Raw genomic sequence first — 14,942 nt, 5'->3', positions numbered from 1 at the left:
GAGAGTTTATATTACAGTACAATAAAAAAGCAACCTTAGCACAATAGGATTACATAAGCTGCCAGTTACAGTTAAAGGGTACTGTGAGTTCTGTCTTCAGTCTACCCTACATACCAACAGCTGCATGAATGAAATCAGGGTGGATACTAGGCCCATGAGAAGCTGTAGATACAACAGATGCCAAGGTGCTATGGGTTGAGTTGTGTGGAAATCACACTGAACAATCATTGAAAGACTTAGAGATTTCTGGCTTAGAAGCTAGACCCCACAAAATCAGCTTTTCAGTATCCAGATGGAGTGTGTGAAATGAAAGCTTACATTGACTCTAGTCCATTAGACTTAAATCAGAATTCCAAAAATTGTGTTGCTTAATTTGGCCCCTTAAAACAATAGTATTGAGGACCTTCAATATTGTAACTAGGTGCTTATCTCTAAAACAATATTGTTGGCATCCATCTGTCTCAAGTAGCAATGAAGTGCACCTCTGGAGGGTGAAGTCCAAAGTGACCTCTCCAGGGCACATGCCTGGGCAGTGTGTATGAAGGTCCTGGGCTGCCCAGCCTCACTGATGTGGTCCAAAGCAGAGCAGAGTAATACATTTGGCACCATCTTGGCTACAGCAGTTGTCAGAAGGAGGTGTACAAGACACCATCCAACCCTCTTAAAGACTTCACTCTGGATTTGCCTTGGGTTTCCTCCTTATTCTTTTTGTCTCCAGAAGATGTCCTGAAAGGCAGCGGGTACAGATTTCCCTCTAAAGCTCATGCAGAGCTTGATCATTAGTCCCACTATTAGTCTTGTACACTCAATCTGCCAGAGTCTGTCTTCACAAGCAGAAGAGGTCCCTAACTCAACAAGGGTTTGAGACCCATCGGCTACCCTGACCTGGTTTAGCCAGCTAGTCTAAGACGTTCCCTGGAGTGTGGCCATTGTCACATGCCGACAGCTTCTAGGAGTCACAAATAAGAGCTAAGAGCAGAGTGGGGACCAAAGGTGGACAAACTGCCCCAGAAGTACATATACACTGTGTGCGCGCGCGTGTGTGTGTGCGTGCATGCATGCGCACGCATCTCACACAAATAAAGTAATATTTTCCATGAATTAGTCATATGAATAAAAATAAATTTCTGCTTCCAACATAGCCTTCCAGCACTGCAGCTTCAGTCCCAATACTGACTTTCAAGAGTGTTGTGCACCCTTCCAATGCCCCAGATTCTGAGCAGCCCAGCTGATGCCCCCTCCCCCCAGCAAGCCAGTTCCACTTCTTTTCTCCTGGGCACCAACACTCTGACACCTTCTGCTCTGACAAAAAAGTGAGTTCCTCTCAGACCCCAGTCAGCCCAGCCTGGTCTTTGCTTTCAGGAGAAGCTTCCCCTAATCCCAGAATCCTGCATAAGAAGAATGAGAAAAAAAGCATTTGAAACTTCAGAAAGTATTTCCAAATTTGACTGGTTTACTCACTCCTCTTGTCCATTAGCACCACAGCCCTTAATGTCCAATTCTACATAACCAAACAAGAGCTTATTACAAAAAGTGAATATAGTGCCCACTCCATGACTAACTGATATTTGAGTTTCTTTGCATGGCTGCTTTGGTGAACCACCAAACTGAGAATAGCCCATAGGAAGCTACACAAGACCACTGGTACACCTAGCTCAGTACTGCATACACTTACTGGCAATGATCTTTCAGGGTTGTCTGTTCCCTTAGAGCAGGCATAGGCAAACTCAGCCCTCCAGATGTTTTGGGACTACAACTCCCATCATCCCTAGCTAACAGGACCAGTGGTCAGGGATGACCATATGACTATGCCTGATTTAGAGAATGTGTAACCCCCTCCAGAACAGGTAACTGACCTATATCCTGGACAGTAGAGGCACTTGCTCACAGCACTTCTGTCTTCCTAAGATTCCACCTCAATTTATTGGCCCACATCTAACCCACCAGCTCCTAGACACTGATTCTGGACTTGCACAGAAACACCTGATTCAGATTCATAAAAGAATCAGAGTTGGATGTCATAAGCATACTGATGGCACTTTGTTCCAAATATCCTAATGACCACACCCAGTGGCTTCATAAAGATGTTAAACAGCATGGGAGACAAGTTGGTATCCTGCAGGCCCCTATAGCTGCTGGGGGGCAGCCCCCCAATACAGTGGTGCCCCGCAAGACGAACGCCTCGCAAGACGGAAAACCCGCTAGACGAAAGGGTTTTCCGTTTTGGAGGCGCTTCGCAAAACGAATTTCCCTATGGGCTTGCTTCGCAAGACGAAAATGTCTTGCGAGTTCCTGCAGGGTTTTTTCCCTTTTCCCCCCCCTTTTCCCAAGGCGCTAAGCCTCTTATCAGCTGATCCGCTGATAAGCCGCTTAACAGCTGATCCGCTAAAAGCCGCTAAACCGCTAATAGCGCTAATCCGCTAAGCTGTCAATGGGCTTGCTTCGCAAGACGAAAAAACCGCTATACGAAGAGCCTCATGGAACGGATTAATTTCGTCTTGCGAGGCACCACTGTACTACATTCTGAAACTGACCCTGCATGTGTGAATGGAAGCATGTATGAACAAAAGTGTTCCCAATTTCCATCTCACTGATTTTAATCGGGCATCCGAACAACATGACCAGTCCAACAAAGTTGATGTTAAAGTATCATTGCTTTGACACTGGCAATCTTTGCTTCTTCCAGTAAACTGGCATTAGTTTGTCTGTCTTCCCAAGCAATATGTGAATTTTTTCGAAGACACCGTTGATGGAATCTTTTGAGGAGTTGAACATGGTGTTTATAAGTGGTCCATGTTTCACAAGTGTACTGTAAGGTTGGTAGTACAATAGCTTTGTAAACAAGCATTTTGCTTTCCCTGCGAATGTCCTGGTCCTCACTCTGCACTTCAGTTGGGAGAAAGCTGCACTCGCAGAGCTCAGACGATTCATTGCTGGCCCTTGTGGAAAAATAACTGCCCAGGTTGTGAAAGACATCAACATTTTCCAACATTACACCGTTATGTTGGATTTGTGGTGCTGCAGAGGGGTTGCTTTGTGCTTATTGGTGCAGCAATTTGGATTTTTTTGGAAGTTGAGTGATAGGCCAATCTTTTCATAAGCTTCTGTGAAGATATTTAGGATGGTTTGGGGGTCATCCACTGAGTGTGCACGCACTATGTTGTCATCAGAATATTGAAGCTCTGTGATACAAGTTATGCACTGATCTACACACATAAAACAAATTCATGCACAGGCGTCTTCCTAAAACCCAAACCCCAAAAGTCCCATGGCGATCGGCAAATGGTAACGGGGGCAGGATCGTGAAATCTGGAAGCCCCTAGTCATGAACCGGCACATAGAAACACTGGCTTGCGAGCACTCCAGTTGGAGAACAGCCTTTACCAAAGGTGTCATGGACTTTGAAGACACTTGAACTTAGAACGCAAGGGAGAAACGTGCTAAGAGGAAGGTCATGCTTGGCAAATCCACGCCGTGATCAACTCCTGCCCGGGAACCAATGTCCCCATTGTGGAAGGACGTGTGGGTCCTGAATTATGGAAGACAATCTTACTCGGCTACAAGTGATCATCAAAGAAGACTCTTTGCTTTCAGCCTACTCAAGTCAAAGAGCTTTCCATCTGTTCCATATATGATTTCTACCCCGGTGGGAAATTTCCCTTTGACAAAGTGTAGGATCATGGCAATGAAAATAATAAATGGGGTTGGGGTGATAAGACAACTCTGTTTAACACCTGATCCCACTGTGAATGGCTGACTTTGAGAGCCATTGTTATCTACGATTGTTGCTGTCATATGAAGGAGCCTAATGATGTTCACAAATTTATCTGGGCAGCCAATTTTCAGAAGGACAGTCCACAGGGCATTACGATTTACAGTGTTGAAGGGCTTAGGTAGGTCTATAAATGCCATATACAGGGGTTGGTTTTGCTCTCTTCATTTTTCTTGAAGCTGTCAAGCAGTGAAAATCATGTACACTGTCCCCCTAGAAGGTTAACAACCACTTTGGGATACAGGAAGGTTTAGCCTCTGGTATAGTTAGGAGATGATTTGCCAAGATCCTTGCAAGAATTTTGCCAGCTGCAGCTAATAAAGAGAAAACTCAATAGTTTCTGCAATCCGTTCAATCACCTCTTTTGAAGAGATTGATAATTTTGGCATCCCTAAAGTCTGATGGGATCTCCTCTTTCTCCCAGACTTTTTCATTGAGCTTGTGAAGTCATTGTGTAAATCCAATTCTTTCCACTTTGAAGACTTCGGCAGGTATCCCATCAGGTCCCCCGGCTTTGTTGTTTTTCATTTGGTTAATAGCTGTACACAACTCTCCCAGATTTGAAGATCCTGCAAGCTCATCTCCAATTTGTTTTTGCGGAATTTGTGAGAGGACCTCGGCAGCTACAGTGGAGTTGTGGGAGTTGTGGTTAATGAGTTGCTGGTAATGTTCTTTACAACGCAATGCAATAGCTTCTTTATCTTTTAGAAGTACTGTCTGTTGAGTGTAGGGGGCATATACCATGATTTATTGTAAAAGAGGATGCTACCAACCAAATAGTAGTTGACAAACTATTGGGTCCAGGGTGGGATTTTTCAGGAATAGTTGCTCTGTTTCTTCCTTAAAGGGCACCAGGCACTACTTCCCAGCATGAAGATACATTCACCACATCCTGAATCCGATGGTTACCTTTCATCAGCCAAGAAGGACAAGGAACCAGATAGCATGTAATCTGCCTCATTCCTGTAAGTTCCCTGTCCGTGTCATCAGGCCACATTAACTGAAACAGACCTCACAGAATAGAATTATATGTAGCATTGAATACCTCAACTGGATTTGAACTCAAACCAGTATCAATGTCTCCATGGAGATAATAATAATAATAATAATAATTTATTATTTATACCCCGCCCATCTGGCTGGGCCTCCCCAGCCACTCTGGGCGGCTTCCAAAAGAATATTAAAATACTATGATACATCAAACATTAAAAGCATCCCTGAACAGGGCTGCCTTCAGATGTCTTCTAAAAGTCTGGTAGTTGTTGTTCTCTTTGACATCTGGTGGGAGGGCATTCCACAAGGAGGGCGCCACTACCGAAAAGGCCCTCTGCCTGGTTCCCTGTAACTTGGCTTCTCGCAGTGAGGGAACCGCCAGAAGGCCCTTGGTGCTGGACCTCAGTGTCCGGGTAGAACGATGGGGGTGGAGACGCTCCTTCAGGTATACTGGACCGAGGCCGTTTAGGGCTTTAAAGGTCAGCACCAACACTTTGAATTGTGCTCGGAAACGTACTGGGAGCCAATGTAGGTCTTTCAAGACCGGTGTTATATGGTCTCGGTGGCCGCTCCCTGTCACCAGTCTGGCTGCTGCGTTCTGGATTAGTTGTAGTTTCCGGGTCACCTTCAAAGGTAGCCCCACGTAGAGTGCATTGCAGTAATCCAAGCGGGAGATAACCAGAGCATGCACCACTCTGGCGAGGCAGTCCACAGGCAGATAGGGTCTCAGCCTGCGTACCAGATGGAGCTGGTACACAGCTGCCCTGGACACGGATTTAACCTGTGCCTCCATGGACAGCTGTGAGTCCAAAATGACTCCCAGGCTGCGCACCTGGTCCTTCAGGGGCACAGTTACCCCATTCAGGACCAGGGAGTCCTCCACACCTGCCCGCCTCCTGTCCCCCAGAAACAGTACTTCTGTCTTGTCAGGATTCAATCTCAATCTGTTAGCCGCCATCCATCCTCCAACCGCCTCCAGACACTCACACAGGACCTTCACCACCTTCACTGGTTCTGATTTGAAAGAGAGGTAGAGCTGGGTATCATCCGCATACTGATGAACACCCAGCCCAAACCCCCTGATGATCTCTCCCAGCGGCTGCATGTAAATGTTGAAAAGCATGGGGGAGAGGACAGAACCCTGAGGCACCCCACAAGTGAGAGCCCAGGGGTCTGAACACTCATCCCCCACCACCACTTTCTGAACACGGCCCAGGAGGAAGGAGCGGAACCACTGTAGGACAGTGCCTCCAGCTCCCAGCCCCTCAAGACGGTCCAGAAGGATGTTATGGTCGATGGTATCAAACGCCGCTGAGAGATCCAGCAGAACTAGGAAACAGCTCTCACCTTTGTCCCTAGCCCGCCGGAGATCATCAACCAGTGCGACCAAGGCAGTTTCAGTCCCATGATGAGGCCTGAATCCCGACTGGAAGGGATCCAAATGGTCCGCTTCTTCCAGGCGTGCCTGGAGTTGTTCAGCAACCACTCGCTCAATCACCTTGCCCAAGAATGGAAGATTTGAGACTGGGCAATAGCTGGCCATCGTGGCCGCATCTAAAGATGGTTTTTTAAGAAGTGGTTTGATAACCGCCTCTTTCAGCGGGTCTGGGAAGGCTCCCTCACGGAGGGAAGCATTCACCACCCCACGAAGCCCATCGCCCAGTCCTTCCCGGCTAGCTTTTATAAGCCAGGATGGGCAAGGATCAAGGAGACAGGTGGTTGGTTTCACTCGTCCAAGCAGCCTGTCCACATCCTCGGAGGTAACAGATTGGAATTGATCCCATGCAATTTGACTAGACAGGACTCTAGCACTCTCCCGCCCCGGCCCTGCTCCCACGGTGGCGTCTACCTCTTCCCGAATCTGAGCGACTTTATCTGCAAAAAACTTTGCAAAATCATTGCAGGAGATCATGTGGCCCGTACTGGGCCCTGATGTAGCAGGTGGTTCCGCTAAATTGCAGACCACCTGAAAAAGTCTCCTGCTGCTGTTTTCTGCAGATGCAATAGAGGCGGTGAAGAAAGTCTTCTTTGCCGTCGCTACCGCCACTTGGTAGGCTCGACATTGAGCTCTAACCTGTGTCCGGTCAGCTTCAGAATGAGTTATCCGCCACCGGCGCTCTAGCCGTCTCAACGATTGTTTCATTGCCCTCAGATCCGTGGAAAACCACGGGGCTCTCCGGGCTCCATGCAATCGGAGAGGGCGCTTCGGAGCCAAACAGTCAATAGCCCTGGTTAACTCCACATTCCAGCGGGCCACCAGGGAATCAGCTGAAAGGCCATCAACATGGGATAAAGCATCCCCTACCACTCTCTGGAAACCATTTGGATCCATTAAGTGGCGGGGGCAGACCATCCGACTTCCCCTTCAAAGTGCCTTGCAAAAGTCACAGCAAGCCAACAATGTCCACATCTGTATTATTGTATGGTTAGCTAAGAGAGATGATAACTGATGGGCAATCTTAACAAGCTCCACTGGATGGCTACTTGAGGATGCAATGGAGACAGTGAAATATGCTGTCTTCGCTACCAATAATGCAACACAATAGGCATGATTATATGATTGGCCTCATAGTTAGATTTCTGCCATTTGCACTCTGTTCAGTTGCTACAACATCCAAAGCTCCTGGGAATACCAAGAGGCAAAATTGGCTCTGCAGCATTTGAGAATGATAATGTCAACAGCACACCTCATTTTGCCATACCATAGCAAGAGCACAGCTTTGACAGGATTGTTAGATCTAGCCACTGGAACATCCCCCAGAGCATTCAGGTATCCCTTGGAGTCCATAAGCCACCAGGTGTGGGCTGACTGAATGGGCTTCTCATCCTTATAGGGGAGGTCAGACATTGTGGGTGGAATTCAGTGTTGCTATTACATACCATTTGTGCAAGCCTTTCAGCTTGCCAGATGGAACAATCCCACCTCTTGTCTTCCTACAAACTGTTCTGGGGGCTCTCTCCATCCCCCAACAACTTTGGGAGGCAGGGGGCACATGGGAGTGGAAAGGGGGGGAAAGCCCCAATTGCATTAGTTAAGTCTTTGCACAAGGGTTCCACTGATAACGCTTCTTAGGTGAACCCAACCCATTTAAGTCCACGGCACCTTGGGTAAAGGCTATTCTCCAACTGGAGTGCTCTCAGGCAAGTCCAGTAGTCTGATCATGGCCACAGAGTTACATAGCCTGCCCCTAATATTCAGACCACACCCTGCATCATTTGAGGCAAAGACAAATCGAGAGTATGCCCTACTCAGTGTGTCAGACTAATGACCACTTGAGACAATCCCATTGTTTTCATGGAAGCCATGAAGTCCTGAGAAGTAATGCTAGTAGTGGTCCCCGTGTGGGTATTGAGCTCACCCAGGACCACAGCCTTGGGCTTTTCCAACATCACTGCTGAAATCACTTCAGCCAGGTTGGACAGAGAGGCAGGTAGGAAGCAAGGTGAGCAGTACACCAACTGCAGCCCTAGTCTTTCTCTATGACTCAGCACCAGATGGTCTTGTACCTTTCGTAAATGTACAAAATGTAATGTTCTTTTGTGAGGTATTAACATCTCCTTACCCATTAGTATCAAACATATCTTGAGCGCTCAAGACAGACCATGAAATTTCAAATAATGAAATAATGAACATACGTGCACAAACTTAGATAAAATTGTCCAACATATTCTAGCCATATTGAATTTACAAGTACTTTAGTTGACTATATATTGACCTCATCATTCAGTAAGTGTATTGCAAAGTACATACTGACTAGGCTAAAACCTGTCAAATCAGAAAATCATTCTTATCATCTGAAAACAATTCAGTGTGCTCTGCCCTTAGCTTACAGGCATTTTTCACAAGAAGCATATGGTTGACTTGTCTCAAGTGCAATTCCAGTGAGATCAGGTAAAGGTTTTTACTTAGCTGAACTTGGATATGATATCTGAAGTATAGTGTCAATATAAATGTATCACAGACTCATTCTCTGTAATGTGCTACGCAGACCCCAAAATGTGGATAATTATGAATGGTAACAACCATGTTGACAGGGAGGCTCCACCCCTGTGCAAAACATAGCTATATTAGAAGGTTTTGTCACTGTTATTAAAAGCAAGAGTGGGCTACTCTTTCAGATCCAACAAGCTCCATGGCTGATATCCATGGAACAATGGACCATCATCAGTTTTACCATAAACACAAAGATATTATGACCCATGGTATCATAATGGCCAGAATCAACGTCAGGATTTCTTCTCATCCTCCAAGCCCTAGAGGAAAAGAAAAGGAATGCCCCAAATCCACAATGGTCCAGGATGTACTTTGCTCCAGGGACACCTAAACACTTGGGTATTCTTTATCTCAGCCCTAACAAGGCCAGAGTATGGGCATCAACGGCTGATGTCTCAAGTATCCCAGGTTATCTTACCTCTCCTGCCACTGTTGTGGGGAGCCTCCATTCAGCGAGTATCATCTCTGCTGCTCAAAGAGTGGTTCAATAGCTGATGGGAAAAGCTTGGCTTTGATCCTCCCTTTCTGGTGTCTTCATCTAACTGAAGGGAGGAGAGCCTCTTATGTAAGGAGGTAGACCCAATCAGAAGACAGGCTGTCAAATCAGAACTGAGGGGCAGGCCCTTTAAAAAGGCCACATCTGAGCCCTATAGGTATGACACCAAACCCATTGCCCTCTGTCAGCTACTGCATTATATTACAGTGCATTCACAATTATAGATTACTGCACAATCCCAATTAATACAGTGGTACCTCAGGTTAAGAACTTAATTCATTCTGGAGGTCTGTTCTTAACCTGAAACTGTTCTTAACCTGAGGTACCACTTTAGCTAATGGGGTCTCCTGCTGCTGCTGCTGCCACGCCACTGCCATGCAATTTCTGTTCTCATCCTGAAGCAAAGTTCTTAACCTTAACTATTTCTGGATTAGTGGAGTCTGTAACCTGAAGCGTCTGGACCCGAGGTACCACTGTACTGTACTACATCTATCTTAAAAAGGTTACAGGAAATATTTTCACATTGCTGCAGGACCATTATGTGCTCCAAGTCTACATTTCAACCTAACCTCCCTTCTGCCCAATGAAACATAACTATGTGGAGTTTAACTAAGGCTACAATACTTTGTATGGTTACCTGGGAGTACATTCCACTGAATAAGGATGCAGTTTAGTGCCACTGAACTCAAATGGTCATGGTCTTTACACACGCTTCATTATACAATACAGTCAAATAATTGCATTAACATCCCATATTTACTGAAATTAGTGCATTGGGAAAACTCCTAGGTAGATGTGGATATGAGTGCATCTTATATCAAAGAATTCTCCAACTCTTGTCAAAGACAGCCTGAGCATCTTCCAAAGACACTACAAGACCGTCTTACTTTCTGCATAAGTTTATACACATTTTAAAATTTTGTTTTCTAAAAGTTGCTAACCATTGTCAATACAGTGGTACCTCGGATTAAGAACTTAATTCTTTCTGGAGGTCTGTTCTTAACCTGAAACTGTTCTTAACCTGAAGCACCACTTTAGCTAATGGGGCCTCCTGCTGCCGCTGCGCCACCGCTGCACGATTTCTGTTCTCATCCTGAAGCAAAGTTCTTAACCCGAGGTAATATTTCTGGGTTAGTGGAGTCTGTAACCTGAAGCATATGTAACCACTGTACCACTGTACAGCAGTTCATAAATCCAAGTAAGTTTAATAAAGCAAGTGCTGGTGTTGTGTACCAGAAATGTTTTAATGTTTTAATGAGCCTATGTGGCTACTCTGGTTCTCTGTTACCACACTGCAATTTTCTAGCTGTTTCTTTGATAGTAATCATACTGTGATGATTAGAAATGTGCAGTGTTAAGATTTGTAAAATGATAGTTCACCTACACAGGTAGTTCATGTAAAAGTCTGTGGGTTGTATCCCGCTAAGTTGCACTCTGAGTAGAACCATGGAAATTAATGGACCTCACTTATATCCATTAATTTCAATAGGTCTACTTTGAGTAACTAACATAGGATGCAACCAAATGTTGAGAAAACGGATATTTCTATATTCCAGATTTCAGGCAAAGCCACCAGCCATTCATTAAACTTCACATGCCACTATTGACAAGTCTTATTGAATCAAGATAGACAGGTATACTAGTAGCACAGCTGAGGAACAGTACATCCCACAGTTGATCAATCTTGACAATTCCATTTATCACCACGATTGCAACTTATATTTGGCCACAAACATGTACCTTTGGGAGGGGGGGGTAATTGAACACTCAATCCTTTCCTTTAGCAATCTCACCCAAATAAATAATACTTTATAGTAATGCAGATAAGAAATTTAATACTTTTTGTAGCTTCCAGCTATTGTACTGCTGTATCTTTGCGTTTTGGATTACATCATTTGGCACTGAATCAGTTTCTAACAAAGTGTAAATAATGTGTGGGCACTATAATGAGTCAATAGGTTTGCAAAAGACGTGTTTTGATACAGGTATTTCTTTCAAGGAACTTGCTTGCATTACAATATTTTTGATGCATTTTATAAAAGCAGCATACTTGTCTTCTATGTCACAAAGTCAGCTTCGAACTGCATGCATGTCTTCTTAAGCAAGCCTGCTGCAATGTAAAACCCAGCAATGCTTCCCCAATAGCATGCAGCAAACATAATATCTGTGCCTAGAGGGGGAGAATGTAATTACGGACTTCATCTAATACTCTATTCAGATGATGCTAACCTAGGGTGCCATTCATCCAATTTCTTACTGTTACAAATTACATAAGAACAAAAGAGCCCATTGCTCTGAATCATCTGAACCACAGGAATATTTCCAAGCACCTTAAAATCCCCATAAAATATTCATTGCAGCCAGCCACAGCTTCTCCCTGGTCCCAAAACCACTTAGTTAACATGCATTGCTGCTGCAGAAATTGATGTTGGAAAGCAATCTACTTCACACTGCCTTAAAATCCCACACAGGGGATGGGGAGGGAAAGTATGCCTGGAATACAGAATGTTTGCATCTCCAAATAGGAAATAAGGATTGCAAAAAGCAAAACACAGGTATCCTAATCACCATCACATTCCAACCTGTTCTCGCTTGGAGGGGAATTCTGCAACATCATAAAAGGTACTGTAACTTCCCAGCTATGAGCTGAAGCTGTCCCATATGTACATGCATGGAGATGGAAGGGATGTGAAATTGGTCTGCAGTAGACAATAGTCCACAGAACGGGAACTAAGCATATACACGTACAGAAAACACAGGGTGACATGTTCGCAATTCAGAAGGGCTGTGATCCAGACCGTTCAAATTATTCTGATGTCCTGCTGTTCCTAAAGAGAAATGAACCTCATCTCCCACTTTTGCAGAGAAATCCTGTGCACGCTCGCTTGGCAGACAAGACAGCTCCATTGAGTTTAATGGAACTTACTTCCAAGCCATTGTGCATCACATTGTAGCCTTAGGGACCCTTCTTCCCAAGACCCCCACATGTTGTTAAACCTATTTGGGTTTTCTAGGGCGAAGCTCCGGGTTGGGACCGACGATGCTCAGAACCAATGTTTATATATAGCTCAGTTGGTAGAGCAGGAGACTCTTAATTTCAGGGTCCTGGGTCCAAGCCCCACGTTGGGCAAAAGATTCCTGCACTGCAGGGGGTTAGACTAGATGACCCTTGGGGACCCTACAATTCTAGGATCCCATTGGACCTGTGCCATACAGAGTCCCGGGTGCAAACGGTTCACCTGGCGGAAAGCTCATGAGGTTCTCGCTCCACCTGTCCATGTGGGGGCAATGAGTGGCCTGCCTGGCAGGGCTGTTGGTGAGAATGAATGAGCAGGGAGGAGCAAAAGAAAAAGAGGAAAAAAGTGGCTTACATGCTCCAATTTGTCTTTCCTCCTCAGCCAGACGCTGGCACTGTAGTCCTGCTGCTTGACGGAGCTGTAGAAGTTGGAGCCCACCCGGGTGAGGCTGGGCGACGGCTCGCGGGGTCGGCTCTTCAGCCTCATCTGCTCGAAGCCCTCGTGGCGGGACGACGAGGCGAGCCAGTCGCTCCTGCCTTCCATCTTGACATGACAAGGCAACGTCCAGGCGGCGACGGCAGAGGGAACTGGGAGGTGAAGAAGAAGAAGAAGAAGAAGAAGAAGAAGAAGAAGAAGAAGAAGAAGAAGAAGAAGAAGAAGAAGAAGAAGAAGAAGAAGAAGAACCACCCCCGGGAAGGCGAAGCAGCAGAAGGAGGGGGGGGGGCTGGGGCGGGAAACAAAGAGCCGAGGCGGAAGAGCCCGCGAGAGCCTCCTGAGGGAAAAGGGCGGGAAGCTCAGGGGGCGAAAGGCGCCAAAGTGCCCGCGGAGGAGGAGGAGGAGGCGGGGTGGGGGAAGCCGCCGCCGCCGCCGCCGCTTGTTGCCCCCCTGCGAGCGGCAGCCGAGAGTAGCGAGTGGCGCGCGAAACGGCTCCTTGCGGCACTGGCTGGCAGCGGGCGCCACGGAAAGGAAGGCGGGCCCAGAGAGCGCCAGGCACACATTCGCGCGCGCAGAGGGGGAGGAGGAGGAGGAGGGAGGGGCGCACGCGGCGGCGGCGGCGGCAGGAAGCGAGGGGCGCGCGCCCTCTCCCACTCCATGGATGCCGCCGCCAGACTGCAGGTTGGCGCAGTGGAAGGGCTGCGTCCCTCCCTCGCGCCTCCCCTCGCGCGCAGCTCCCGCCTCCGGACCAAACGCGCCGCCGTCACCCTAGAGCAGGTCCCCGCCTTGCGCCTTATCTCGCCCGGCAGAGGCTCTTCGGGAGATAACTTGGTGCTTCCACGCGGAGAGAGGGAGCGGGGGGCGAGGCGAGGAGGTGAAAAAGAGGCGGGTGAGGCTCGAAGTGCGACCCTCTCGCGTCACCTGCAGCAGCTGCCTCGGCTTTCCCCTCGCGACTGCTCTTCTTGCGCTGTCCACGCCGTTGGTTCTGGAAAGTTGAAAAATAACTGTTGCGAGTTTCCGCCGGCTCCGCAGCCCGGGCAATAGGCAACCCGAGATCGCCTAGGACTTTTAAGAAAGGGATTGGACAGTGAAAGCCTACGGATGTTTACTCGGGGGTAAGCCCCGTGGGCTTACGCCCACATAGGTGTGGGCACAGGGTGCAGCGTCGCTAAACGGCTTCGCTGCACATGTTTTTAAAATGTGGATGAATTTCCTAATGGGTTGAGATCGCCACCATCCAATGAGCCGAGCTCCCCAAGGGATCCGTGTGGGATCCATCCATGTCTAAATCTGATGGCACGAGCATGCGTCCCATTTCCACTCTTCCTTACTTCCACACAATCAGTGTAATGGCTAGGATGTGCTAGTTTTGCATGGTGAGAGGCAAGCAGAAAACAGAATTTAAGTGCAATTAAATAGCTGAAAGTGGGGGAAACAGTATCTGTTTAGGAATCTAATGCAGGACCGCTAGTTGTGGTGCATTTCAAAGGAGCCTCCTTGTTTCCAATAGGCTCTGCTTGTAGATTTGCAAATGAAGCCAAATATGACATAGGCACCCCACGATCTGAGTGGCCTCTCTTGCTAAAGAAAAACAACCTTCAGCAACTCCCATGGACTCCCAGGAAGCCCATATAACAGCACACGGTGGAGAAAAAAAGATCACCTATAGCACCATCTTTCTATTGCAGGTATATTTCCCATGGTGTTTGCAGCAGCATTTGCTGTGGCTCATGCTATAATTTCACTTCCATCTGTCTGGTTTCCTTTATCCATCTGGGAATTGCCACCATTAAAGAGGTGATGAAATTTTGTCAGTATTCCCCCAGGGCAGGCTGTTTCTATCAGGCAGAAGGTGATTGGCAGAAGCCACCTGCCCTATGAGACTCCTGCAAGAGACTGAATGTGGGGGCAGGAACAGAGGACCTGGAGAGAAATGCAAGCAAGCAGCACAGATGTTAACCAAGGTCTAATCTGGTTCATTTGAGAGGCTGGGTCAAGAAGATCCTCACATCCCACCCCCAAAAAGGAAACTGTGCTTTTTACAGCCACGTGGCACATGAACTCAACACATGAAGTGTATTGACTGAGGTGTATTGATGTGGGAATCTTCACCTGTTGCGATTGTGCCATAGATGCTACTATTCAAGATACAGAAACACTGTCAAGAAAATGGAGGCAACCTTAGGGTAGAATTGGGGCTAAAGTAAATGCCATGAGTTAGGAATGGGGAACCAT

At 47.0% G+C, this 14,942-nt stretch overlaps 1 protein-coding gene across 1 annotated transcript in view; it reads right to left on the bottom strand.

Annotated features, from left to right (window-relative positions):
* PLD5 (phospholipase D family member 5) overlaps positions 1–12,966 on the bottom strand; it is a 97,875-nt gene extending 84,909 nt beyond the window's left edge. Inside the window, exon 1 of the mRNA XM_079969519.1 lies at positions 12,627–12,966. Coding sequence (XP_079825645.1) covers positions 12,627–12,815 — 189 coding nt within the window. The 5' untranslated portion in view covers positions 12,816–12,966. The remainder of the gene's footprint in view (positions 1–12,626) is intronic.
* Between the last annotated feature and the right edge of the window lie 1,976 nt (positions 12,967–14,942).

Source organism: Podarcis cretensis, assembly GCF_951804945.1.
Source record: "Podarcis cretensis genome assembly, chromosome: 3".
Classification (NCBI taxonomy): Eukaryota; Metazoa; Chordata; class Lepidosauria; order Squamata; family Lacertidae; genus Podarcis; species Podarcis cretensis.
The sequence above is the reverse complement of the archived record's forward strand: the minus strand, read 5'-3'. Positions and strand labels throughout refer to the sequence as shown.